This window comes from Ciconia boyciana, chromosome 8 (assembly GCF_034638445.1).
Source record: "Ciconia boyciana chromosome 8, ASM3463844v1, whole genome shotgun sequence".
NCBI classification, from domain to species: Eukaryota; Metazoa; Chordata; class Aves; order Ciconiiformes; family Ciconiidae; genus Ciconia; species Ciconia boyciana.
The window spans coordinates 58,303,079-58,329,953 of record NC_132941.1 but is presented as its reverse complement, the minus strand read 5'-3'; the positions used below and the strand labels follow the sequence as shown (position 1 = coordinate 58,329,953).

The 26,875-nt window shown below is 36.1% G+C and overlaps 1 protein-coding gene across 1 annotated transcript in view; it reads right to left on the bottom strand.

Annotated features, from left to right (window-relative positions):
• Nucleotides 1-26,875, bottom strand: part of ATRNL1 (attractin like 1) — a 536,524-nt gene that overhangs the window by 245,235 nt on the left and 264,414 nt on the right. The window contains exon 25 of the mRNA XM_072870268.1: nucleotides 6,630-6,691. Within this exon, the coding sequence (XP_072726369.1) occupies nucleotides 6,630-6,691 (62 nt within the window). The remainder of the gene's footprint in view (nucleotides 1-6,629; nucleotides 6,692-26,875) is intronic.

The following is a 26,875-nucleotide window of genomic DNA, read 5'->3' as shown; positions in this document are numbered from 1 at the left end:
GTTAACTTTGCAACCGGTACGTACACCCTGTCATAAGAAGACAGAATTGCCTCTCTTGAATTAAAATGACAAAAGCAGAATTGCAAGTCCATTTATCACAGATGAAAACCTCTTCTAGTTCTTTTGTTTAAAGTACGGTGGGCTGGAGTTTCATAAAGAAGTGACCAGGATTAAGCACTCTAGGAGACAAATAGCTGTGAGTGACAACATTGTTTTAGTCTAAGAAAACAATTGACTAATTGATTTAAGAAAATACAATATAAAATGTAGGGAATCAAAACACAAACACAGTATGAATTATCTATGATGCTTCCTAGGAAACAAAATACAAAGTAGCTGTAAGAAGACGCATGCCTGGAAGGAGACCAATACAGAACTGTCTCAGAGTAAGGGAGCCTGCAAAGTACTGAGTCTTCAGAAAAAGACACACTTTCTTCAGGAGTCTTGGGAAGTATATTTCAGGTGCCACCTTCTGAGTCAACACTGCTACATAACTGGCAGCTTTGATTCCAATGAGATTTTATAAAAGCAGAAGAAGTGACAAAATGTTTTTTAGAGTGCTAGGCTACAGCACCATACACAAGGAAGAGTGCAATTTAAGATTTTCTTTTTTTTTTTTCTCTAAAAAAGACTAGGAAAAAAAAGAAGAGAAATCTTTCAAATCCTGTTACTGTCACCCAAACCTTCACCCTACAACTCCCCTCTTTTGCACTTAACCAACTCCAGAACTTATTTCTAGTTATTATGAACTGAGAAGAAATTGGGATTAAGCACTTCACCAGGCACAACGAACCACTCTCACTAACTGTATTTGATACACACAGGGAGTGAGAAATGCAAAATTTTAAATGCACCTACCTGAAGGAAGGAAAAGCCCATATCTGCTGTATATCAAGCAAGCACATAGGCCACCTTCACATATCAAACTAAGCAATTATTTTTTTACTTTGAGGAATACTGTATGGTGAAGTCAAAATACAGCAAGCACTCATGCACTCACATGCACTTCCAAATGATTCAAAGGATGAACACAGAAAGAAGAACAACAGGAATGAAATAATGGAAAACAGTTCTGTTCGCCAAGGAATTAAATGACTCATCCTTTGTTCTGAAGAGCAACCGATCCAGTGGTGCTGGGGAATCTCCTTTGCCTGCAGGCCAATAGCAAGTGGCTGCCTTCTCAGGAAATATGAATATATCAAATAAGTCTACAGTGATGACAAAGTTTCTGGGTGAATCAGAGAGTGGAAGACACAAAGCTACTTTCCACTATTCAAAACAAACATTTTAAACAAAATTAACCCCACCTCAGATTGCCCACTGCAGTATAGACATGCTTGTCCCAGTGGAAGTCAAACTTGCTTCCAAGTGCGGTGAAAACTGTTTAATGCATCACTAAGTAAAAATCAATTTTATTCTAGCCCCAAATGTAAAATCCATTTTGCTAAGATAACTTGATTTTCATGTTACCAGAAAATATTCTAATTTAGATTTATAAGACTTCTGCATTTTCTGAGAACCCAGCCATGGTGGACTTGATCTGATCCTGACACATGGCATTTTGTCTTTCTTATGAAGATCAATATTTGATCCCATAAAGCTAAGCATGCCAAAATCTAGCATTAATTTATCATCCTTTATTTTAACAAAAACAAAACACGAAGCCAGGCAGACACACCAAAGGATGCAGGTAAAGAGAAGGAATTCACCCGTTGCAAATTTACACCCAGAACGGCAGATTCAGGTACTGAAGCTCTCAGAAGCTCTGATACAACCCGCTGAAATGCAGCCGTGCACTCCCATTGCGTGAAACACAACTGAAGTGACTGTTCTGAGATTTTGGCACACAGTCATACATATGGGGGTGATAAATCTGGTTCTGCAGTATCTGCTGCAATTCCTATTGTAGCTCATGCTACTAGTCCTCCTCCTAACCTAAATGCCCATCCCTTCCTCCTGCAATAAATATTGGGTATATATGAATATTGTTTTATCTCATTTGTAATGCTCACAGAAAGATCTGTCAGAAAGAATGTACCCCTGATCCTAAATTACCATAATTTTTCATAGAATTTTTTAAAGCACACACAAAAGAAGGATTTTCAAACTTTCAAAGTATCCATACTACTTAATATCGCTCTACATATTACAAATTGGAAATTCTGTAATTCATAATAGTAAGGAGACACGTTATAAAAGTGACTAAAGTGTACCATTCCAGCCAGCAGCTCCACCCCAAGAGCCAGAGATGCTGGAAGGAATCATTCTGAGAGCATAAAGATGTACGCTCAGAGCAAGTGCCTGATTAGTTAGTGCTTGGTATTATGTATTTGAAATAGGCTTTTAAAAAATAGTTATGACAGTAGCAGTTGCATATTATTACCTATCACAAAAATACTAATAGCTAACCTTTGTCACCTGTACCGATTTCATCTTTGCCTGGATTTTGATTATGAGACAAAACCACATTTCTTACCAGAACTCCTACTTCAGATTCTTGATACAAATAATTTTCTGAGAAATGCGCGAGTACTGTTATAAATTCTTAACTGTAATTTTATTTAAAAGCAGGTTTAGAAATCAAGAGTTTATTGGCTCTCAATTCTAGATTTACTCAAATCATATATAATAAAAACTAACAAATATTGAATGTTGTCAATTTTTATGCATGATAAAATATGACCTAAAGAAAAAGTAAACAATGTTTTCAGAAGCTAAAGATATTTCATATACCATTATGAAATGCCTAAAATGTCCTGGCCACCTACTCAGCTAAAACAATATATTCATGTAAGACTTGAAAACATTGAAAACTTCTTTATCACTTATAGTTTAGAAAAAAAAAAAACAGGCTTTAGCTTATTGAGTGTTTTACTGGTCAGGGTAATACAGGAATAGACTTTCTTTAACTGTGGGGACTGCATTTCTTCAGTATAAGAAGAAAGATCATTCACATTTACTGCCTGTGAAATTTTCTAATGAGATCTGTACTGCTTCAAAGCAGGTGGAAAAAAAAAGTCACACACTTCTCAATTTGTGTGACGGCTAAAAGTCTTCAAGGCATTGACTAAAGCAACACAGATGCCACAGTTTCTATCAGACTGTTAGGAATCTGTTACTACTCTTACATATCTGATTGCATTTCTACTCTTAGAGAAAAGGTCACTGAACCAGTAGATACGATGAAACCTTCCAGTATAAAAAGAATAAAATTAAATAGTTTTTTTTTCCACTCTGAATATCATGGTCTGGAGCACTACAGTTTCTGTAATATTCTGCTTATTTTTTAAAATTAACTTCTATTTCTATAACTTTTCTGTTCTAGGACATACAATAACAGTATCTTGGTAGATCAAGCATTAATTGCAGATCTAATCATAGCTTTTGCACTTTATTATGTATAGTTTTAAATAAATTCCTTACAGAACAATATTTCTAAAATAGTTGATATTGATACATCAGGAAAATTCTAAAAATGCTTTTTATTTTGATGTTTCTGATTCAAGCAGTAAAAGGTGCATTTCATCTTTTACTCTGGAACATACACCCTATACAGGAACAGTTTTAAACTATACTTTTGAATGCTTGTTAAAAAACCTGTTATTGTCAAATAAACCTCTTTGTTGGTTTGGCTAGGCAGCCAGCATGAACAGGGTTATGCAACGTGCTCAGAAACACAAAAAATATAATACTAGATGGGAGAAATGCAAATACACGTTTATCAAAGCAGGTTGAAACATGTTTTGTTATCAAGCACATTCAAATTGTCTTTAAACACAATTATTTTCTCTGTCAATAATCCTAGCAAATATGACCTGGGTTATTATTGTTACCAACATAATTTGCCACTGTTCTAATATACTGCATTCCCATCCAGTAAAAAAACAAAACAAAACAAAACAAAACAAGAAACAAACCAACCAACCAACCCTTATTAAAATCATTTTGTTAGGCTACAAACTGTTGAAACCAAATTTTCAAATAAAGGCTTGAACACTATCAACCACTTTGGGGAGGACGTATTGCTGCTGTCTTTGAGTATGACTAACTCTGTCCACTAGTGTGAAAAAAAAATAAATTAGTTATTGCTTCATTTTCCTATCAGAAATATTCTGCAGCTTGTTTAGACTAGTGGTCCTGTAGGAACAACATCCAATTTAATATCTACTGAAAGTTTTAATGGTGTCTAGACTGGAAACTTTTCATTCTAAATTTCTCAGTCTGGTTTTCTGTAAAGGAGATACTAAGGATTTTTCCTACATTTATTTACAAGACATTGCAACAACTAGTCCAGTGATGAACAACCTGACAGTTTCTTCTTTGGATCATTTACGTGGACTGACCATCTGCTAGCTCTGGTGACAGTGAGGATGCTACGCTCGCAGCAGTTACGAGTCAGGAGTGTCGTCGTGACATTATGCATGATTGTTTTGGTTCTGTGATAAGAAAATAAATGGTCTTCTAACACCTATGAAAACCCCATGCCTCTGGGCATAACACTGCAAAAAAACACACAGAAGGTACTGGTTCGTGTCTTAGAAAGGGACAGTTAGCCAAGCAATACGCCTGGGCTAGTCTTCCTAGCAGAGTTCATCAACTTGGGAACACAAGGCAACTAAGTAACATTGTTCATGCAGTCCTTTCATTCAGAACCAACTCAAGCCTCACCTCTCCCTCCCCTCCCCTCCCCTCCCCTCCCCTCCCCTCCCCTTCCCCTTCCCTCTCAGGTTCTCCTTTGCAAAGTGTGAATTTACTGTGTGCTATTCTTTCTGCTTTTTTCTTAGAAATACAATATGAGAGCTCCAGCTCCTAGACATCCTACCTATGTCTACAGACACCTTAATACCAATTCAGTTGTAGAAGAGTACCATACAACCTTACATCAGGATTTTAAAATATATTTTGATAAACACGCTATTTCTTATCATAACCATCAAACCTTAGCCTGATTTGTATGTGCCTTTGCAGAGTGCCCTGTCATTAAGTTTTGTACCTCGCTTGGATTACTGCAATGCACTACTCACAGCGCTTCCTGATTCCTTTACATATTTCTGCAACTAGGTTCCTAACGTTGATTATTAACGTTATGCTGCAGATAGCTGCAAGCCCCTATTGAACTGAGTGCCAGCTGAAAGCCTTGGTTATACAATTAAACTGGGGCTGAGTCAAAGGCAGTGGTAGGATAGCTGGCAGCTATCCTACAACCTTTCTCTCTGTAAGGGGGATTACATTGGCCTTGGCTTCCAGCGAGCTTACTGTTCAGGCGGAGAGATCTCTTCTTTCATCAGGATCACGGTGAGTTTGCATTTACCCAGAACAAATCATATCAGATAGAACATCACACCAGGAGAGCTAATGCAATATATGTATAGAGATGGCTTCACCATCAAAGAGCCTATAGTTCACCTTTTCTAAGTCTGCATTAGGGCACACAGTAGAAACAAATTGCTTTTAGTCTACATCTGCTATTTGTCACAGGGTCCCTCTGTCCTATTGTACTTGGACACACTTTGCTTTCTTCTATAGGAGTTTGCCGTCTTAAGGTTTGCATGAGCATCATAATTTTTTAGATCTTGCTGGCTTCCCAGAAAAAACAAAACAAAACAAAAAAACCCAACCCAACAAAAACCCCAAACACTACTAGACTGACCTTTAGGCTACAGCATTTTATTGCTCTGTTTGTGGTGAATGAGGAGAAATGGGATGCTTTGCATCAGCTACTAAACCACTCTCCATTAGCCAATGCATTGGGTACAGAAGACTTCAGGGTCTGCTCATTTCTGCCCCATTTTTGGTGACAGCAATTAACAGAAGTTGGTCTGTTCATAGCATGTAAGAGTCTGATTCTTCAGGTACCCTTCCTCAGAGCACAGTGATTGAAGCAAACAGAAAAGCTGTACTGTGAACTTGTGAAATAAATGCATAGCAGTTCCAGAAATACAGAAAGTCTGATGAACATTCTTGTCTGTCACTGCTCACATTTTGTATACACTTCATGGTTATTGGGGAATATCTTCACAGCAAGATTTCAAAGCACCGTAACTAATCCGTGTATATTCAAGTTTGTGACTTTTTATAAGACAGCTGAACTTTTAAGAAGTCTTTCAGTGGAGTTTTGTTCAGATCCTAGAATAGTTGTCCATCTGCAGTTGAAGCCATTTCCTGCATTGCTGCCACAACCAAATCTCATGCATCACTTATTGCCTTTTACGATTAATCTCTAACATATGAAAGCATTAGTAGTGATTTGGGGGGCTTTATTAAAAATAACAAGCTATTCAACAGAACCATCATTTTTAATACTTTCAACAAAAAATTCACACATGAATTACTAGTTTAAGTCAGTATAGCTGGCTTCTCTTAATTGCTATATTATACAGTACATATCTAGCTAATATTTATGAAGTAAGTGTGAAGACTGTACCACTGAATATGAAATTTATTAAAGATGCCAGCAGCTGCCTGTAGTTACAGGGCAATGGCCTGGATCCTCCACTGGTGCAAATTAGAGAATGCAGTTTAAAGGCTTCCTTGCAGGCATTTCTTACGATTAAGAAGCTGGTTAAGATATTAGTTTGATGGAAAAGAATCAGCATGATTTCAGTCAGAAGACAGAAAAAGCAATTTACCTGAAGAAGGTGACAAAGAACTGCACCAGATCCATGATAGTATTGTGCTGTGAGAAGGCAATCTGCAAATAAAATAGAAGTAAATTACAACATTTTCAGAATCAACAGCTCTTTTTAGGCTAGGGCTTTATGGCTCCACGGATGATTAGTTTCAAGTGTAATTTCAGTCTAGTGTGCACACACCTACATTTACCATAAAGTGAGATGAGCAACTAACTCCCATGTCTTTGCCTGTGTCAAAATACAAACAATGGAATATAGTCTTTCTATTGAAGTAAAGATAATAGAAATATCCACGTAAAACTTGCTTGGTATAAAAAATGAAAACAACATGCAAAATATTAAGAAATCATATTGATATAAATTGTCTTCTTTATAGTCAACTGTTCTAACTATCACCATTTTCCATTTTAATAGCAACACTGAAACAACAAGGTTTTAGAAATGACAAAAACCACCTTCTGCATAAAATTAATACATTTAAATATTTTAATTGCATAACATTAAAATTAATGTATATGTTAATTTTAAAAAAAACAGATAAATCTGGTGCATAATAAAACAAATTGTTTCAAAGCAAATTACTTTAAAGACAAAGTAACAAATATTCTTTTAGGCTACATTTTTACAGCCTCACCAGAACATGCATTAGTTCAACTCCTTACTGTAATTTTTCACAAAGATTTAATAATTATCTCTAAGACAGCATATACACACAGACGCCCATTCACACTTGCATGCAATAGAGCCTGTAATTATTATTATAATTACTTTTTGCTAATGTTAAGAACAGTACTTAATTTTTAAGTTATATCTACAAATATCCTTCAGTCTCTGTCTTCTTCAGTTTTTCAGTGTATAATTATCAAAATTAAGATATACAGAATCTTCTACTTTGAATTGCACAAAGTGTTTATCTAACTATATTCCCAGCCTGTTCAAATAATTGTTGTTTTTAGAGATCTTTGTGCATTTAAGATCTGATCTTGACTAGTAATTACACCAGATTACTCTGATTCCCTTTCATAGCTGACTTGTGAACTTTTGAAATGATAACTCATGATGCTCAAGAAATTTTTATTTTTTTTCTTCTTTCAGGGCAAAGCTATAATGTAAACTTTAGTATTATAATGGTGTTACTGTGCCTTGTTCCAGCTAAACACAGATAACCATAGGTCAGATTCCTTAAAAGTCTAGGGAAGGAACAGCATGTAAACCGCATCATTCCAGGAATAAGCATAAGGGGCATCATCATGCAAACACATCTCTAAAATGTAATTTCTCCATTCTCTTCACTAATAATGCACAACTGCAAGCAATGCAAACACTTGTGGGAGCTCTGGAATTCAGTACAGAAAGTAGGTATTTCAAATTTCTCAGCCCAAATTATCAGGAAAGATACTTGATAAATTAATCAGAATAAACTAACTAAACTCCAGATTAAACAGACTAAACTCCTTGAGAGCTATCATCTATCTCCTCTCTAAAGAGGAAATCTAAATGTGCCTAGCTTAAGTAGATTGCTGTGTTTCAATCAGGAAACCTACACTCTGGCCTGGGAGCCTGTGGAGAGACAAGAGGTTGAAGACCACGTGGGAACGAAGCAGGAGAGAGAGAGAACTTTCTGACTCAGTACTCAAGTTTAATCTACAAATGTTTTCACATTTGTCCAATAAAAGCAGAAATTTTAAATTCTCAGAAACTTTAACTTAGACTACTGTCAGAATTAATACTGTACCAAAATGAAGAGAGATTAGGGAGCAAAAATATTAAAAAGTTGAAGGGAAATTACAGAGTGGACGAAATTGGCAAAGTATCTGTTAATGCCAGTGTAACCTTTATTTTACATAGAAAAGATAAAAGCTGAGAAAAGATCTGAAGATTTCTTTGTCCCAATATAAAGTGCATCCCAAGCATAAACAACTGTTTAAGAATACCTTGTATGAAAAACAAAAGCTTTCTATATTCAATCTTTATTTTAAAGGCAGGCGGGATTCCCTTCAAATAATATTTAGCATTCAAATTAACTGCTGGCTTTTCCAGAACGTTTTTTACAAGTACCATACTTCAGGAGATGAACTAACACAAAGAGAAAAAAACATGCCAGTTTCAACAGAGTACACCTTTTACGATCTGTTAAAAAGCTATTTGTTGAAGGAGCATTTATATTTTGCATTACTTCAATTATTTTCATTCAATGTGTCAGCATTCATTAACAGCATCTGTTAGTCTAGAAACAACTACAGTCAAGGGAAAGTCCTGCAATCAAAAAACTGTAATCTGATCACAATCATATCAGGAAAGTTTCATATCAAATTTTTTCTAAGAAACCATAGTGCCTTTATTTATCTTTTTGAACACAAAGCAAATATGAAGTAGGCAGATTTACAACAATGTAATGATTCTATATGCCTATTAATGATTAAATATGATTTGCATATCGTAAGCTCAAGATGCGATAGATTGCTTTTGCACAAAAAAAAGACACAAAAGGAATGATTTTACATTTCCACTTTCTATTAATCAAATCATTACTTAAGACACTTGCGATGTTCTTTTGCTGGAGTTCATTTTGCAAACCTATGGAAGAACTTCTGTCTGTAAAGCTTACTTGTTTGGTTGTATGGGATATTCTTGACAGTACTGATACTTTAGAGAAAAACACAGTAAAATATAAAGTTCCATCCCAGAAGTAATTTCAGATTTTAATCAAACATTATCTTCTAATGATTACATTAGAGTTCATGTTTAAAAGATGAACTACAGCATTTTCTGAAGAAACAGTACCATGCATCTTAGACTAATTTCAACACAGAACATTAACAAAAAGAATACATATTTTAATTATAAGTAGATCACGAAGGAGCAAGTAAAAGTTGTGAATCTAAGCCTGACACAAAGAACCATAACACAATTAAAAAGATTTATTTCCATGGGATTTTCATCTAGATATGAACGTTATTGTCTTTTTTCTTGTGCCTACATATACAAGGGACAAGACAAGGAAAATCCTTTCAACCCCAGGGTTTCACTTTGGACTTAAAGATACTGGAGATGAGTATCTCTTTTGTTAATTTGTATCATGCCTAAGTAGCCCTCAGTTTAACCAAAATGTCAAAGCGACCTATGGATCCCACAAATATCTCTATCTTCTCTTACAAATGAAGATCAAGATAAATATCATCTCCATCATTTCCTATGGAATAGAATCACCAAATGCCATGTGGAAAATAATTTTCTATGGCAAAGGATAGCCTCTATGAGTGAACACAGAATTTCCAGCATAAAACTATATCCCTTAGAGAAAGAGGAACAATAACACCTCTGCTTTACACAGCTTAACACTGAAAAACGGAAATAGGATTACTTGTAGTACTATAAGACATTACTTGAAATACAATTTCAGGTGCAGATGCTAATTCTTTCATTCACCAGCATCAGATTCCTAGAAGAGAAGTTAGGACTGACATCAACATGGTACCTACAGATATGGCTATAGGTGCAGATACATTTCAGTAACTGCCCATGATCTACGCTTCTCTCAAAGGCAAGCTTATAGAATGCTATCTGTCATAAATGTTATTGAACAGTTTTCTCACCTTCACAGAAACCCCTAGAAAACGTCTCATCAGATCCAACAGTTGATGTTCTTTTCCCTGTTTGGCTAGCATTAAAAGCTTTCAGTGGGTTTACAATCCAATACTGTTACAGACAAATTGTTGCTTTGCAAGGTGAATAAAGACAGCTTTTGCAAAAAACTACAAAATGGATGTTTATTTTTCTCTGCTATTGACAGCAAAGAAAAATAAATTAATTAGAAAATTTAAGGTGAATCAGAATTTATCATTTTCACAATAAAGATGTGCAAAACTGTACCCCAAGCAAAAAAGAACCATATTCTGGGGGCTTCAAGATACGCAACAAAATCTTTAGTCTGATTTCCTAACACTACTCAATTTTATTTTCCTTAGAAATTGGTTACAGTATTGGAATATCCTTTGAATGCAACCAATGCCATTTGATTTGTAGCTGACCTAAAGTTTTGTCATTTGCTACTAAAAAACTACTAGCAAAATTAATTTGCTGAGAGAAAAACATTAAAGGACATAGAAATTCCTAGCTTTGTACTCCAGCAGGGCAAAGTCTAATCTCAATACCTGGTTCATAGAAAAACCTAGAAGTTGTTTGAGCTTCTTCCACATTTAAAAAAAAAAAGAAAAAGAAAAAAAAAATTGAGACAAACTCCATCAAGAATGAAAGCTGTCCTGAGGATCTCTACCTTGAGCAATGTGACAAAAGATTAATTTTTGTGGGGTAGTTTGGATGGTGAAATGGTGGTGAAACTCCAGCTGTGAGGATCTATGATAACAAGAAAGAGTTGTATGCATCGATATTTTTTTCCACAAGATAAAAATGAGTCAAGTTCTTGAGCATGCAAGCTCCTTTTGATGCCCAGAATAGACTTCAAACCAAAATAGAAGTTGGGAAGATTGCCCATTGTAGTATATTAGATCATATAACATCTTTATTGTGTGGAGTAGAGGGGATATGTGAGGGAGGAAGAAGAGTTGATAAAGTAGGCAAGTTGTAACGAAAAAGAGAGATGGATAGTTTATAACCTGTGAAACATGAAGAGATAAGCATCTGCAAGGAAACTATAATGTGCCCTAAAACTGATACTTCTACTAAAGCCAAAACTCTTTGTATCCTCATCTCAAGGTTCATCTTGTGAAGGAGTTGTGAGGATCAGGACCCAGAGGTAAGAACTGCAGTGACTGTTTTATGCAAAATGCTCTATAATTAAACTCTGAGCAATTGCTTTCATCTTGGATTTAGCTTTGAAGTCTTATGCTTCTCTATCAGACATGAAGAAGGACTTGTGTGTCTGAAAGTTTGTCTAACTTTTCCAGGTATCCAGCTGCCTTAATAAATGATACAAACTTCTATCCACAAAACCCATCTTAACTTTATGAATAGTGTTAACAGAGGTGCTTTTTCTATCAATATTTCTGCCTGGATTTTTATCTGGTTGAAATAAAATATTATAAAATTAATTTTCATGTAGAATCTTATAGTGCACTACATTTGTATTCTATTATATCAAAGTAATACCAATACCAACATACAGAATAAATGTAGATACATTCTGAAATCCACCGGCATAAAAACTCAAAGAGAGAATGAAAAGAGTCCAAAGCAAAATGTGTTATATATATGTTCCAGCTCACAGTCTTAAAAGATAGAAAGGTACATGAAGAAAAAGCTGATAGGTGATAACTGAGCTGTGGTGATTGCTCCAACAAGCATTCCTGATGTGTCTATCTTTTTCTCTACCATGTTCAGGCATTTGATTCATATATGGGTTTTTTTAAAACAAACAAACAAACAAAAAACCACCACCAAACACAAAACCCTAAGCAAGCACTTAAGATCTTTACATCACATGACCTAATTGGAAGACAAGGCATTGCTACTGCTCACAAATCTTTTATAGCAACTAAGGATTCTAAAGCCAAATATCCAGCAGAACATGCCAGAGAGCACTTCCTACAAGGATGCATTGCAACCAACATTTCAATGTATGGTATTTATCTAATTTTTGATATTTCAGTTACATGCATGATGTAGGAAATACACTTTACACTGAATAATGATGGATGGAATAAGTCTGTTGAAATAGGAACAACTTTTGAACACAGGGATTTTTCCAACTTTCAAAAGTTAATGTCTGCAGGAACAGATTTTTTTTCCACTGCTCTAGATACCTCATTTCATGTTCACCTTGACTATCACATGCAGCAATAATACAGTCCTACAGAACAATAGGTCAAGATCTGTTCCACCATAAAAATGAGACAATCTTGAAAGTCTAACTTAGGGACATCTTTCATATGGAAATAGTAAGTCTGGCCTCAGAATTTTGTCTTTTAGTTTGAAAAATATAGGTGTCAAGAAGCTATCTCTGCAATTCTAACAAAACCAATCTAGCAAAAGGAAAAAGAAAGGGAAAATTAGGCAGAACATAAGTGCACTAAATCAAAATTCCACATTTGCAGTAAACATGAACCTAATCCATGAAATTGTTCATATATTCAAATAATGTACACAAAAAGCAATTTTAATCTCTGCTCCATTTCATGACATTATCCGCTAATGTAAACTTCTATCTGCTCAGGCTCTCAGACAATGAACAAATACTTCTGTTAATACAATTCTTTCATCTTCCACTGTTAATAAATTAAGAATGAACAAATAGGAGAAACTAAAATAAATACATGGTAAAACTTTGGTAGATGGTCTAATTATTAGACCTGGACACATAATACAATAAGGTCAGACATAAACCAAACTAAACTGCCTGGACTGTGTTGATTATGCATACTTAAACCCTACAGAATTATTACTTCCTTCAGTATCATCAAAACTGTAATTGAATTTCTTCTTGGATAAAACTATTATACACTCCCTCACTGGTACTACGCATGTTCTGAAGCAAAAGACATGGATATTGACTGGACATGAAGACTAACTCATTTTGTTGTCTAGTCTCTTTTACATTTTCTTGAGGAACATTTTTTGACTGAGGCAACTGTAGACAACAAATATAAAAGACAGCTGTGGAAAATATTTGTATAAATGGGGACATTTTTGTATAATATTTTTGTCAGGAAAATGGGAAAGACCAAATACTGTGATAATTTGGAAACAGGATGTTGGAACATTTAGATACAGAATAAGTTTTCACATTTACTATTTGTTGTAAGAAGTGAAATTTAGATATATACCGTGCAGAAACATGACTGCAGAGACCCAAGTATAAACTATTTTAAAGATATTATTATGTACTGCATAATAATTGGGTGGAAAAAATCCTATGGATATCTTTAAACTCCGTAAATACATGATTACTGAATAATCAGTAACTACATTAAAAAAGATCAGTTACTCTGATTTTTTGCTCAAATATAACTACAATTATGTGGGGTTTTTTTAGAGAGGGTAAAAAATGGTAATGACTGTTCTTTCACATTGGATTTTGAACATGAAGAGTGACCTGCACCCGTGAAAGGTAGATGGTAGGAAACTATCATTTTCCCAATAGAAATATTTAACAGGCAAAGCACAAAATGTATTTTCTTTTCCTTTGGAAAATAAAAATTCCAAGAGAACACGGTAAGAAAAGGACAAATTTACCAACAATGAATCCAAATTACTGCTGTCTAAATTAAAGAAACATTAAACACTTTCACATGGAGGCTAAAAATGCCACACATTTATTCTATCTATTGGCTTTCCTAGAACTTGAAAAAGAAATTTTAAAGAAAATTTATCTGAATTTTGCCATGTGGAACATGTCAAATTAGTCAAATGTGTGAATCTAGTCAAAATTAGTCAGCTAGTTTATAATAATCAGCAGAGATGGGAAGGCACTTCATAGGTGAGTGACTAAAATAGATGTGGGACTCTCATAACATGGAATGAATTACCCTATGGAGCTGCCATTTCTCTCTGCTAACAACACAGGGAGTCTATGATTAGACTCTAGGCTATAGATCTAATATCAAACTTAGATTATAAATAATGTTGAGTAAGATAAATTTCTCCCATAGTTTCTAAGTACTGATTGGGTATTTCTGCAAAATCACGTAATGCTAAAATAGGAAAAAGAAATATTTCTTCTTGCTGGGATGAAATGATCAGAGAAGCAATATGGAGCTAAGTGCCTGCTGGCAGAATCCTACTGCTTTCTTCTGTGTTGATGCCAGTAAAGAATTTAGTCTAATGTTGACAAACAGTCCTCCCAGATGATAAGAATTAGTGATAGCAAAACTTTCATACTGATCACATAAATAGAAAATGAAAGATAACTTAAAGAAAATCAGACTCAGAATCACAGCCTTCACATCAAGATTTGATAAACAGCTTCCATAGATTATCTCTGCATGCTGAAGTCCTGTCTCTCATGATGGCATACACTAGATTATCCAAATACCCACCCCTTTCATTCTCAAACAATGTAATAATTACAGGATATTATTTCCACTATTCAGAGTCATGAGAGGCTGAAAGACAATCTAGGTTTGTATTCAAGTGAGATGAATGACATTCTTAAAGAAGGTTTTTACAGCTGAATTTTTTCTTACCTTGCACTTTGCCTATTAAATTAAATATGCAAACACCGCTATTTCACTGCTTTATTTAATGTGGTGTTTGTGTACACATACAAACAAATGCATACCACACAGAGAAACACTCAGTTAATAACCTCCAAGAAGTGAAGGAGAAAATCTGGGGGAGGGGAACTGTTATCTAACCGACAGTTTAATTCAGTATGCAAAATATCTTCATAATGATTAATACAGACATTATTAAGAAATTGAAATATTGACTATTAAAGTCAATGAGAGAATGAAAGAAAATTAAAAAGGCATAGACAAGGGAGAAACAACATGTTTCAAAATTAAATTTAAAAAAAGATTAAAAGTAATTGACACAAAGACCTATAGTACCAGAAAGTTATTTTAGACATAAATCTTTGCAGGATTGAGTTCTCCTATAAACTGAGTATGAAACAGCAGATTTCTAGACAACATCTTCCAAAATGCTGGTTTTTAAAAGCCTGGCTAGATTAAATGGGCAGGCAGAAAAATTAAATATAGAAGTGAAGGGAATGGAGTCAGGGAATTTGTCAGGCACAGTTGAATGACTAAATTCTACTACAAAGAGAAGCACTGCATGATGATATAGTTTTGTTTGTCAAACTACGTTAAGGAAAAGCCATTTCTGTCACTTGCTAGAATCGGATTCCTCTCTCTTCAGCTTTCTTGTTATGACTTCTTATGACATCTTATTACGACTTGATAAATTAAAAAGTCTCCCACTAGGAAAGCTGCACCTGTTACGGAGTGTGCTCTTATATGTTAGCATCACAGAGTCATAAAAATGTGGACTGGAAGAAACATTGCAAGCTCATGTTGTTCAACTTCCCACTCAAACCCAGGCTAATGTCAACACCAGATTAGGTCAACAGTGTCTTTTTCCAGGTAAGTTTTGAAAACCTCCAAGGATGGATATTCCACAGCCACTCCAGGAAACTTATTTCAATGCAGCATTGCTAACATAATGATTTCTTCTAATGTTCAGTCTGAATCTCCTAAGGTGCAGCTTGTGACCACTTCCCCTTGTTTTACCACCTGCTACTACAGAGAAGAATTTAGCTTCAAAATCTCTGTAACTCCTCCACAAGTAACTGTAGCCTACTACTGGAGGCTCTTTGCCACACTAAACAAGCCAAAGCTCCACAGCTTCAACCTAGCTTGTGTGCTTCAGGCTCCTAAAAATCTTTGTGGCACTTCTGGACCCCCTCAGCTTCTCAATACCCTTTCTGAACTGGGACACCAAAAATTGGAGTCTCATTCCACATGCAGCCTCACCAGAGTTGAGTAAAAGGGGATAATCTTCTCTTAATGAGGCCCCACACTTGGGTATTGCCTGAACTGGAATGAGAGCATACTGTTGGCTAATATTCAAGTTGATGTTAGGTAATTCCACCCTGGTTAGGGCTTTGCACTTCCTGTCCGTCTTCATGAGGTTTCTGTTGGCTCAATCCTCAAATTCCCTAAGGTTGCCCTGAATCAAAGCTCTACTGTTTGACATATCAAACCCTCTCCCCTCTCAACATCGAGCCATCTTGGTCTTCTGATAAACAAAATATGTTTAACATTGACATTTTTCAAAGTAAAATAGATTCTTGATCCTTGATTTCAGATCCTTGATGCATCTCTCTTCTTTTTTTATCTGTAGAAGCTGGTACCAATAACAGTCACACTAAGGATAAAACAATGACAACTGCATGCTCGTCTTCAACCCTCTTAAAAAAATTCCATGGTCCTCTGACCTACAGTGCTACCCTTACAATGCATGTTCAAATAAGCATGTGTTCAAGTTCCTTTCTGATTCACTCCTATTCAGAAAACAATCTCCATTCTGACAACGTCATTTAGATCTTTTCCTGTCAAACTAAAATTAGCTCAAGCACAGGCTGGTGATACTGCATCTAAACAGCGTGAGAAACTATCTGGGTGCTGCGCAGTAATACCTTCATTCTCACCTAGTGTAGTATGATCGATGGGCTTGCAAAACATCAGGAATCCTTTCCCATAATAGAGAATCCTATGCAAACAACTGGCAGACTACTATGGCTCTAGGATACCATAATAAGTCAAAACTGTAAATTATATCTATTCAAAAAAATAAACATAGGAAATCTCCAATTTTATACATTGTTTATGATTCTACACAAAGCAGATTAATTTCACTTCTCAAATTGCTGTATATTTCTGAGGAAAAATGGTTCCATAAAAAATATTTCATTAAAAAAATAGTAACATGACTCTCATTTAACACAGCAAAACTAAAATGCTATCCCTTCTCTTCTCAAAGGAAACTCTAAAAGATACCTCCTCAAATGCAAAAGACCCATATGATGTTTTCATCAATGTCAAAATGGAATTAGTGGTGCAAGCTTAAATCTGCTGGTGCTGGCACACTACTATCATATTACTCTGTCAAACTGTGGCTAAGTTGAAGAAGCAATTTGGATTCCTTCCAGGGTTCTTATATCCAGGAAAATGCCTAGCCACTACCACTAAACAGATAATTTTTAAGTCACATTTCTGTAATTATTGATGCGATGGGATGGCTATTTGAAATATATATTTTATAGAATCCACATATATTGTTAAAAGAAAAATTTTCTGGAGGATGAAGTCAGAATCACAGAGTCAATGCTACTGTGTCAGGGTATACTTAACTTTATAAAGTTGTCTGATGAATCTGAAAACATCTCACTGAGGTGAAAGGGTCACTTCACAGCAGTTATCATAAAGTGCAGAGGATGGCTTAGAACTCTTCCCCACATTAAGAGTGAAAAAAAAAAAAATCTCTGAAATTCAAGAAATATAAAGTTCCAGCACACACCAGTCAGCACTGCAAGATCTCAGCTCTCTCTAGTGAACCTCGGACAGAGCACTGCAGGCACAGCCAGAAAAGCCACCAAGCTGTATCTTCTTAAGCTGGGCAAAAGTTTCTGTTAGGGCAGCTAAAGCAAATATCTGTAACGCCTGACTTGCACTAAGCCACTTCACCTACACTTGGCCTGCCAACCCAAAACCACCTATTTGCTGACCCTTGCCTCAGGAAATCCTCCTGCAGCATCATCTGCACCTACCACCATCCTGCCATACAGCACACATGGACCCAAAATTCTACGACGAGAATAGGCTGTTGTGTTTGTGTTCCTTAGTTTGCACAGTCCACAAACGTTAGCATTGAAGCAAATTGTCTACATTTTTTGAATGGAAACGCTCACAGACTGGGCAGAAGCAACCTGTGGAAAGTGCATGCGAATAAAGGGGAAACATAATTCTGTGGAACACAAAACGTCTCCTAAAATGGCACGCTTGGGTAGTCATTCCCATGTCTGTTACAATGTGCCTCTGCTGGAAATATGATTACATTAAACCCCCTACTTGCTCCTTACAGCCTACAGGAGAAAATTAACAGTTTGGGGATAAGGCTGCAGATGTCTTAACTCTGTTAAGTCTGTACGTCCTGCTCTTCTGATCTAAGCAGGGGGTACTGGATGTTGTGAAAGGACACACAAGTGTCCAAATGTTATACTTACTGAAACTTGCAGGCAGTTAATAACCTTGTACTTGGCTCTACTAAAATGCATACTGTTGAAATGAGTTTAATTCACAAAGCTATCCAGACCACTTAGCATAACTGACCTTTTATTATTTATCAATATGTAATTTGTTTACTGTTGTGGACTATTAAACAAAATAAAATTCAAAAGTAATCAGATCAAATTAGAAAACAAGAAGAGCTTTTCAGGAGCAGGAAGCTCCCTTAAGAGTGGTCATAAGAGCAACTGATTCTGGCTTTTCATCTTTAATGACTGGATTTCAGTTTTACTGTGAAGCAGGTAGACTGGAGTTCAGAAGCAACGTTACTCTGTATAGAAATCTAAACAGTGGTACTGTACCACACCAGATGTATTTAAAGAGTATCTGAGATTCAAGTTAAAATGTCTGAAGGAATTCAAAGTGAATATGTATTGAAATATTGAAGTGAATATGTTTCTACAAAATGTCACATTTATACCTAAACCCAAAATACAATCTTATTTTATGAAGAGTGAATTAGTTGTTTGTGCAAGTGTCAGCTAACCAAAAAATGGACCCTGATTTTATATTAATTAAAAAAAAAAAATCAGATACATGTGCAAGGAGATACATCTACATTATACAGTTAATCTGGCAAGCACAAACCTAACACCCTGGAAAATACTATATTGCTCAAATTACCAGTGTTTAGATTTCAATCCTTCAGGCACCTAATACAAAATCATAATTACTGATTACAGAAACTAGAAAATAATCATTTTTGACAAGTATTTCATATGAACTAAGTAATAAATTATTTCAGAACTGACTGATTATTTTTTCCTCCATTTTTAAAGTACCTCAATTTTCTTTAGACATGGATTAGAAATGGGATTATTCAAAGCAAGCTAAGTAAATATTAGTATTGCAGTATCTGGGAACTGAAATATCAACTGAAGAAAACTGTTGATTCTTTCTTAAAAAGACTGCTTTTTAAACACAACTGTTTTTATACACAGCATTCAGTGAGGATTTCTTGGTACACAGAAATTGCACCCCCAAAGAAAAGCAGAATTCTCGTATTCTGAAGTTTATGAACATGAAAAAATGTCTTATTTTCTTTCCTGCATGGAAGATATTTTTCACCTTTCCTAAAAATAAATAAATAAATAAATAAATCTACACTGAACTATTTGAATGACTGTAGAACTTAATATGATGGCTATGGCATTCAAAGTTCACGCCTATGTGTATGTGTAGAAATACATATAACAGACATGGAAAATGTGCTTCTAAAAAGGATAAGATTTTTTTCAAAATCCACTAAGTCTTTATCTTCTTAAATATACAGTAGAGCTGGTTTTGCCAGACACTCTACTAGTTAACCCACTGGTTGGTCTCCAGCCTAATAAAAATGATAATAAAATTTTTATAGGGCTACAAAAGCTGAATTTTTAAAATTTATGCAATGTTTTGTTCATTTTAGAAATCAAATACTTGGTTGGAAAAGGCAAAACATGCACTGAATTTTGCATAAAGATCATGCCATTCAAAATAATGTATGTAAAACTCATTGGTGAGATGCCAAGAAAAGGGCAAAGCATTTTCTTAAACATGAACAGAACAATTTCCCAAAGTTTATTGTTATAAATGTAGAGCACGCTATAAAGCTGTTGGAACTGTGGAATAAAAATTTTGTATTTGCAATAGCACTTTTCTTGATTACTGTGGATTAGCATATTTATGAGGTTACTCAGCCTCAGGTTTAAACCCACAAATCAAAGGTTTATATCGGCATGGGTAATGGATTACACAGAAGTCTATGGCCTACGATATCCCAAAGGTATCTGTCTTTCAGAAGATTTATGTATATAATACCACTTTGTAGAAATTACATTTTCTGATCTTTTGCGTGGTGCTTGGTGATTCCCCTCTCTAATGTGCAAAACAACCAAAAAGCAGCATTCCCATTCAGCAGATAAATTCATTGATGTATCTCCTCGTTCCCCTCCTCACCTATTGATAAGACCAAGAAAGACAGAGGCTTTAATTCCTTTATGTAAATAGCACTACTACAATGAGAGTAGAAGTCATTGTGAGCATATTTGATGCAATTAAACTTCTGAAAAGTGGAAGGAATCTGTATTCCAGCAGCTGTTCAGAGAACAAACACTTGAATTTTGCTCATGCTATAAACAGCACTATCATAGAATAAACCTAGAATCAAAAAAATAGTCTCATTTTTTTCTCCAGAGGTGGATGCTGACTACATTACTATTAATGGCAAATACCTACTGACTTCCTTTTGGCTTCAGAAAGACCAGTATTTCAGAGCAGAATGCTAAGACAAGAAATTTAAATGTTTAGTCTCTCATGAAAGACTATAACTAGCCAAAAGATAAGTCAGGAAGGTAGCTCAATGCAGAATGGCTTTTTCAAGACTATGGGTACCCAAGTGAAACTTTTTTATCATCATTGTGAAATGATGACAAATGAAGACACAGAAACCTCATTAAATTGTAAAGAGAAAATGTCCATCAGCTTTATTATTATTTCAGTTTGTTATTGAAGATCCATATCTAATAGTAAGAGAAACTGAGGTACGCAAAGAAGGGGATGGGAGTCAGTTATACATGTGTGCATGAGAGTGAAGATAAGAGGACACATAATAACCTATATAATTTACAATATCCAACCTAAACAGATATGAGGAAAAAATAAAACAGATTAAGCTTTCTGTACTGTATGTAAATTCCACTGAAGAGAAAGTGTGTGGTTTTGCATGGAAGGGATGACGTCCACTTATCTATACAAGGGACAAGACTATTCTAACAGATCCGGTGCTGAAAGAACAACAGATCCCACTAATGTGAAAATATTAATTGTTTCAAATAAAGTGGAAGTGGTTAACTGACCTAAAAAACCCTCAGCATACTAAGAAGGAAAATATATAACATGTAAGGAAGAAAATGAGTTTAATCACCTTGAAGAGGTGATCAAAATCCAGAAAGTGACAACTGAGACTTTTACAAGATAAAATGAAAATTAAATGATGAGGATTAACAGAACACATTGTGATCCAATTTTGTTATGTTAATTTTACTCTCTTTCATTTAACTTTTATCCCTCATTTGAAACTCCTATTATACTGCAAGCTGTAATAAATTTGAAAAAAAGCAGACACAACTGACAGCTCTAGATTTTACTCAACGTCGTAATACATTCTGTAGAGTCAGAGTGATATATCATTGATATATCATCTATCATATCATTGACTGATACACTGTCAGATCCAGGAAAGTATTTGTAAAAGATGTTGAGAAATTTGTAATGCTAGTAAGCAGGAACCTTTGACGTTGTATTTTTTAATAACTTGCAGTAATTAGGTGGGGAAAGGCGGATGAGTAACCAGGTTTCAGGCAGATTCAGAATGACGTAAACCAAAGAGAAGAACAGGACCTGCTCAGCTGAAACCAATTTTCAAGAAGCTAGGCTAGCCATGCTGGCATTTTGGCAATGACACAATGAACTACACTGATAGGTACTGGCAACAGTCATTTCCATGAAACAACGTTTGTAAGAAAAGCTCTATAACTGAAATATAGAAATGACAGTGTAATATATGAGACTTATCACCCAAAACGTTGACCTTGAAGGTTACCTGCAAAGTTCAGAATGGGCTGTTCCTACCTCATGGACAAACGGCAAGGCACTTCATTCACATTCACTTTAATTCATAAAGGCCTTAGTTGTTTAGAAGAAAAAAAATACTCAAAGTTGTCAGCACTGAGAGTACTTTTTTTTCTCACTTTTTAAAAACTGTATTTCCAAGTGTATTTTCGAGAAGCTCTAATTGTTTAATTAGGCATGTGCAAATGAACAGTAACCATTCGGGTGTTGAACAGCTTTAACAAAATCCAAATCCAAAGAAAATAAACACACTTTTTCTGCTAGAGCACTTTATGCTTTCAGAGAGCAAAGGAAAATACTTTTCAAGAGCCCTACATAATTATAATGCTGGCCTGAACTCTGTTGAGACATAGGTAATGCCTTTTCCGTTCTCATGTTGAATACTTCATACCAACTCAAGGCAGAAATTTTAATATCTGCTTTGGGGGGTACTTGTTCAGCTACCTAGATTCTTTTCATTTTAGTAGGAGCAGAGAGGGTGTCTTCAGAGCAGAATTTGATCCCAAAATAATGAATAACATCTTCTGACAAAACAAGTATGTGAGTCAGGGCAAAGATCTGCATGAAAAAAACATTCAGAAAGATCACAAATTCAGTTTCTGTTACACAGATATATACTTTGGAATTCTGAAACACCTCATTTGCTGTACCGAATCTATATGGCAGGGGAGTTAGGCAATGAGTAAGAAACCTATTTGGAAGAGTAAGTCAAGTACAGAATGGGTATCTTCCAGCCTTTCTCTATGCCTCAGTAAAATAATTTCTACTTTTAACTAGGGACATGTTTCTAAAGTGCAATACGGTAATTTCTAGGAAATCCTTTAACAAAACTTTGTTTCCTAAGCTCCAGAATATAGCTTTGCCTGCCCCGCATGAACAGCTTTGGACTCAAAGACTAATTTTATACATGCTGCATAGAAGATATATTTCATAGGATGTCCATTGCTGTCACTTCCTAAATAATAGCTGTAAGTTTTCATGAAGGTTTCTGCTTAGAGTGCAGTCCATAGCTTTCCAGGCAAGTGCAGAGAGAGGAAAGAAACAAAACAAGCACACTACAGGTGTTTCTTTGGCTGACATTTCTTCTGTCCCTTTGACTGGTAGAGATGGAGATACTGTTCTAAAGGGTCTTAAAAATTCAGTGCCTAGAAGGTTCGTAACAAGACTACAAGAGATGGCCTTAAATATACCAACTGAAGGAAACACACCTACACAAGCACACACATTATCAGAGATCACAGAAGGAAATGGAAGAAAATACTTATAAAAGCATCAATTATTCACACTCATTTTAGACAGAATGTCAGGATGAAGTATCAGGTTTTCTGCAGCAACCTAGGAAATTTGAGGCTACTGCTTGCTTCCATAGCTACCGGTTGCAACAAGGTTGTTATTGGCTGAGCTGGCCCAAAAAAACATAAAACACTTTTAAACAGCCATTATAGGGAAAAATTACTTTTCTAAAATGTGAAAATGGAAAAAGGTTTTGCTTAAAAAAAAATAGAAGTAAAAACTTGGTTTAACCCTGAAATATTTTCCTGGAAAGTTTTTGAAACAAAAAAAGCAATTTTCCCCCAAATCTTCCTACAAAATCATCATATTTGACAAACTCCAATTATTGCACTCCACAAGCCTGAGCAGGCTTTTGTAAGAGTGGTATTGAGCAGGGCACAGAGGAACAAATATTAACAATGCCATCCCCAAAGAGATGAATACCTTAAAAGACAATCCAGACTATCTGGCTTCAAGTGCAGGAAGGTGTTGAAAAATAAAGTTAAGAAATTAAAATCATGCTGTTTACTCCCTGCAGGGTGAACTTTCTCACATATAGATTTTAAAGGTATCTTTCTTGCCAACAGCCATATGTAACAGATATCCTCAGAGCATTCCAGGAAATATTTTCAGTATGCTTTCTGGGACAAGAATACTGCAGAAAGATATCTTCAACTAAATGCATTGACTACACTCAAAAAGAAGGGTTGTTTTTTCCCCCCAATGGTTACAGAAATTCCCAAGACCATTCCATTGTACCCTACACCCTTTTGTCCAAATGAGAACTTTCTCATGGTTTTCACTGAGACAAGAACATACTTATAAAAAAATAGAGAAGATTTTGTATATTTATTATTTCTGAGAACTAATGCTGAATTGCTTCCTAGCTGCAAGTGAGTTTGTTTTGTAATTATTTTATGCATCTGTAGAGGGCTTAATGTTGATTTATGTTGTTTACTGAAATCATGACTTAGCCTGTTGGGATATAGTTCAACAAAAATAAACCATGAGACCATATTCAAAGGTTACAGGGGATTTTCACAAATTAGATGTTCTATACATCTTTCAGTACATATGCACTCTCAATAATCATTTAAAAAAAAGGGTAAGTTGAAGTTTTTTATATACCAATTGCCTTTTTAAACCTAAATCAGATCAAACTGAAATACAAGAAATTCCATTTAAACATAAGAAAATTTTTACTGCAAGGATGATCGAAGGCTGGAACAGGCTGCTCAGATAGGTTTGGTATTGATTCTCTACCCTCAGAGATATTCGAAACCTGCCTGGACAAAGCCTTGGACAACATGCTTTAGCTGACCTTGCTTTGAAGGGTCAGACAATCTCCAGATGGTCCCTTCCAACCACAATCATTCTGTGATTCTATGATTAGGCATGATTATTTTCCTTCTCAAAGGTTGTTAGTATGGGTTATTAGGTCCCTGTGCCAGTAACAGGAGACAAGACAGAAAAGATTTCTGAGAGATTTAATTTTCTCTCCATTCTTCCAAAGCTGACAACTGCAGAGACATCCACATTAAAAATGTTAATTTAAAACAACAAATACTATCTAATCCAAACCAAACTTAACTTTTTCCATGTATTTTATCAAAGACACTTTTAATTAATTAATTAATTTCAAAGCTGTTTCATAAAATAAGGGACACCTTGCGAATGTTTATTGATATCACCAAAAAAAAAAAAAAAGGGGTATCAACTGATATTTTGATAGAAACAGAATGATCATTTGAAGCTTGTTGTATCAAAACTTCCTGAAAAAAATGTCTTGATTCTGGTAATGACAACAAATGTTTAACACTGTGATGTAATCTAATATATATTTACTGTAACATGCTATTGCAGAAGCACCAATATAATGCTTATAGTTCGTATACAGCACTTCTATGCTTTTTCATTACTGGTCTGAAGAATTGCATTGTGAAGTGATTATCTACTCAATGACTCAATCTTTGTACAATACCATTCATTTAATTTTAATCTACTGTATTGGGTTTGCGTGGCAAGGTTTTGGTAGTGGGGGGGCTACAGGGGTGGCTTCTGTGAGAAGCTGTTAGAAGCTTCCCCTATGCCCGACAGAGCCAATGCCAGCCAGCTCCAAGACGCAGCCACCACTGGCCAAGGCCGAGCCCATCAGCAATGGTGGTAGAGCCTCTGGGATAACTTATTTAAGAGGGAGAAGAACAATACTGTGCAATTACAGCCACAGAGAGGAGCGACAATATGCGAGAGGAACAACTCTGCAGACACCAAGCTCAGTGAAGAAAGAGGGGCAGGAGGTGCTCCAGGCGCCAGAGCAGAGATTCCCCTGCAGCCCATGGTGAAGACCACGGTGAGGCAGGCTATCCCCCTGCAGCCCATGGAGGTCCACAGTGGAGCAGATATCCACCTGCAGCCCATGGAGGTTAAAGGTGGAGCAGATATCCACCTGCAGCCCGTAGAGGAGCCCACGCCAGAGCAGCTGGATGTGCACGAAGGAGGCTGTGACCCCATGGGAAGTCCACACTGGAGCAGGCTCCTGGCAGGGACCTGTGGCCCCATGGAGAGAGGAGCCCAGGCTGGAGCAGGTTTGCTGGCAGGACTTGTGACCCCGTGGGGGATCCACACTAGAGCAGTCTGCTCCTGAAGGACTGCACCCCGTGGAAGGGACCCACACTGGAGCAGCTGGTGAAGAACTGCAGCCTGTGGGAAGGACTAACATTGGAGAAGTTCGTGGAGGAGTGTCTCCCGTGGGAGGGACCCCACGCTGGAGCAGGGGAAGAGTGTGAGGAGTCCTCCCCTGAGGAGGAAGGAGCAGCAGAGACAACGTGTGATGAACCGACCGCAACCCCCATTCCCCATCCCCCTGCGCTGCTGGGGGGGAGTATAGAATTCGGGAGTAAAGTTAAGCCCGGAAGGAAGGGAGGGGTGGGGGGAAGGTGTGTTAAGATTTAGTTTTTATTTCTCATTACCCTACTCTGATTTGATTGGTAATAAATTAAACTGATTTCCCCAAGTCAAGTCTGTTTTGCCCGTGATGGTAATTGGTGAGTGATCTCTCCTTGTCCTTATCTTGACCCATGAGCCTTTCATTATATTTTCTCTCCCCTGCCCAGCTGAGGAGGGCAGTGACAGAGCGGCTTTGGTGGGCACCTGGCATCCAGCCAGGGTCAACCCACCACACCTACCTAGACAAGCTGGAAAGCTGATCACATTTTATGAAAACTAATTGAGCCCACAAACCTGCTGGCACCCTTTTGGCCCCTTTTGCTGTTCCTTGATTAGGAATTTATTAAACTGCTTATTATTAAACTGTTGCAATTTAGAACATTTATAACAACTGTGTGCAGTGACTGAATGTTAAACATGCCCTTTACATGAATTAGGTGAATGTGATGGCAGGTCTAATTTTACATAGAGAAAAGTTAGAATGTTCAAATTTATGTGATATAGGAAAATAGGAATGTTGAGAACAGAACAGGGTGATCAGGTCCTATCTCCCACAGTGAAAGGCATTCCCTCACGACAGCTAGTTTACCAAGGTCTACAGAACACTCAAGACTCATGCTGTAACTTAGACACAAGCTGCATTTGCTCGTATTCAAAATAAAATCTTAC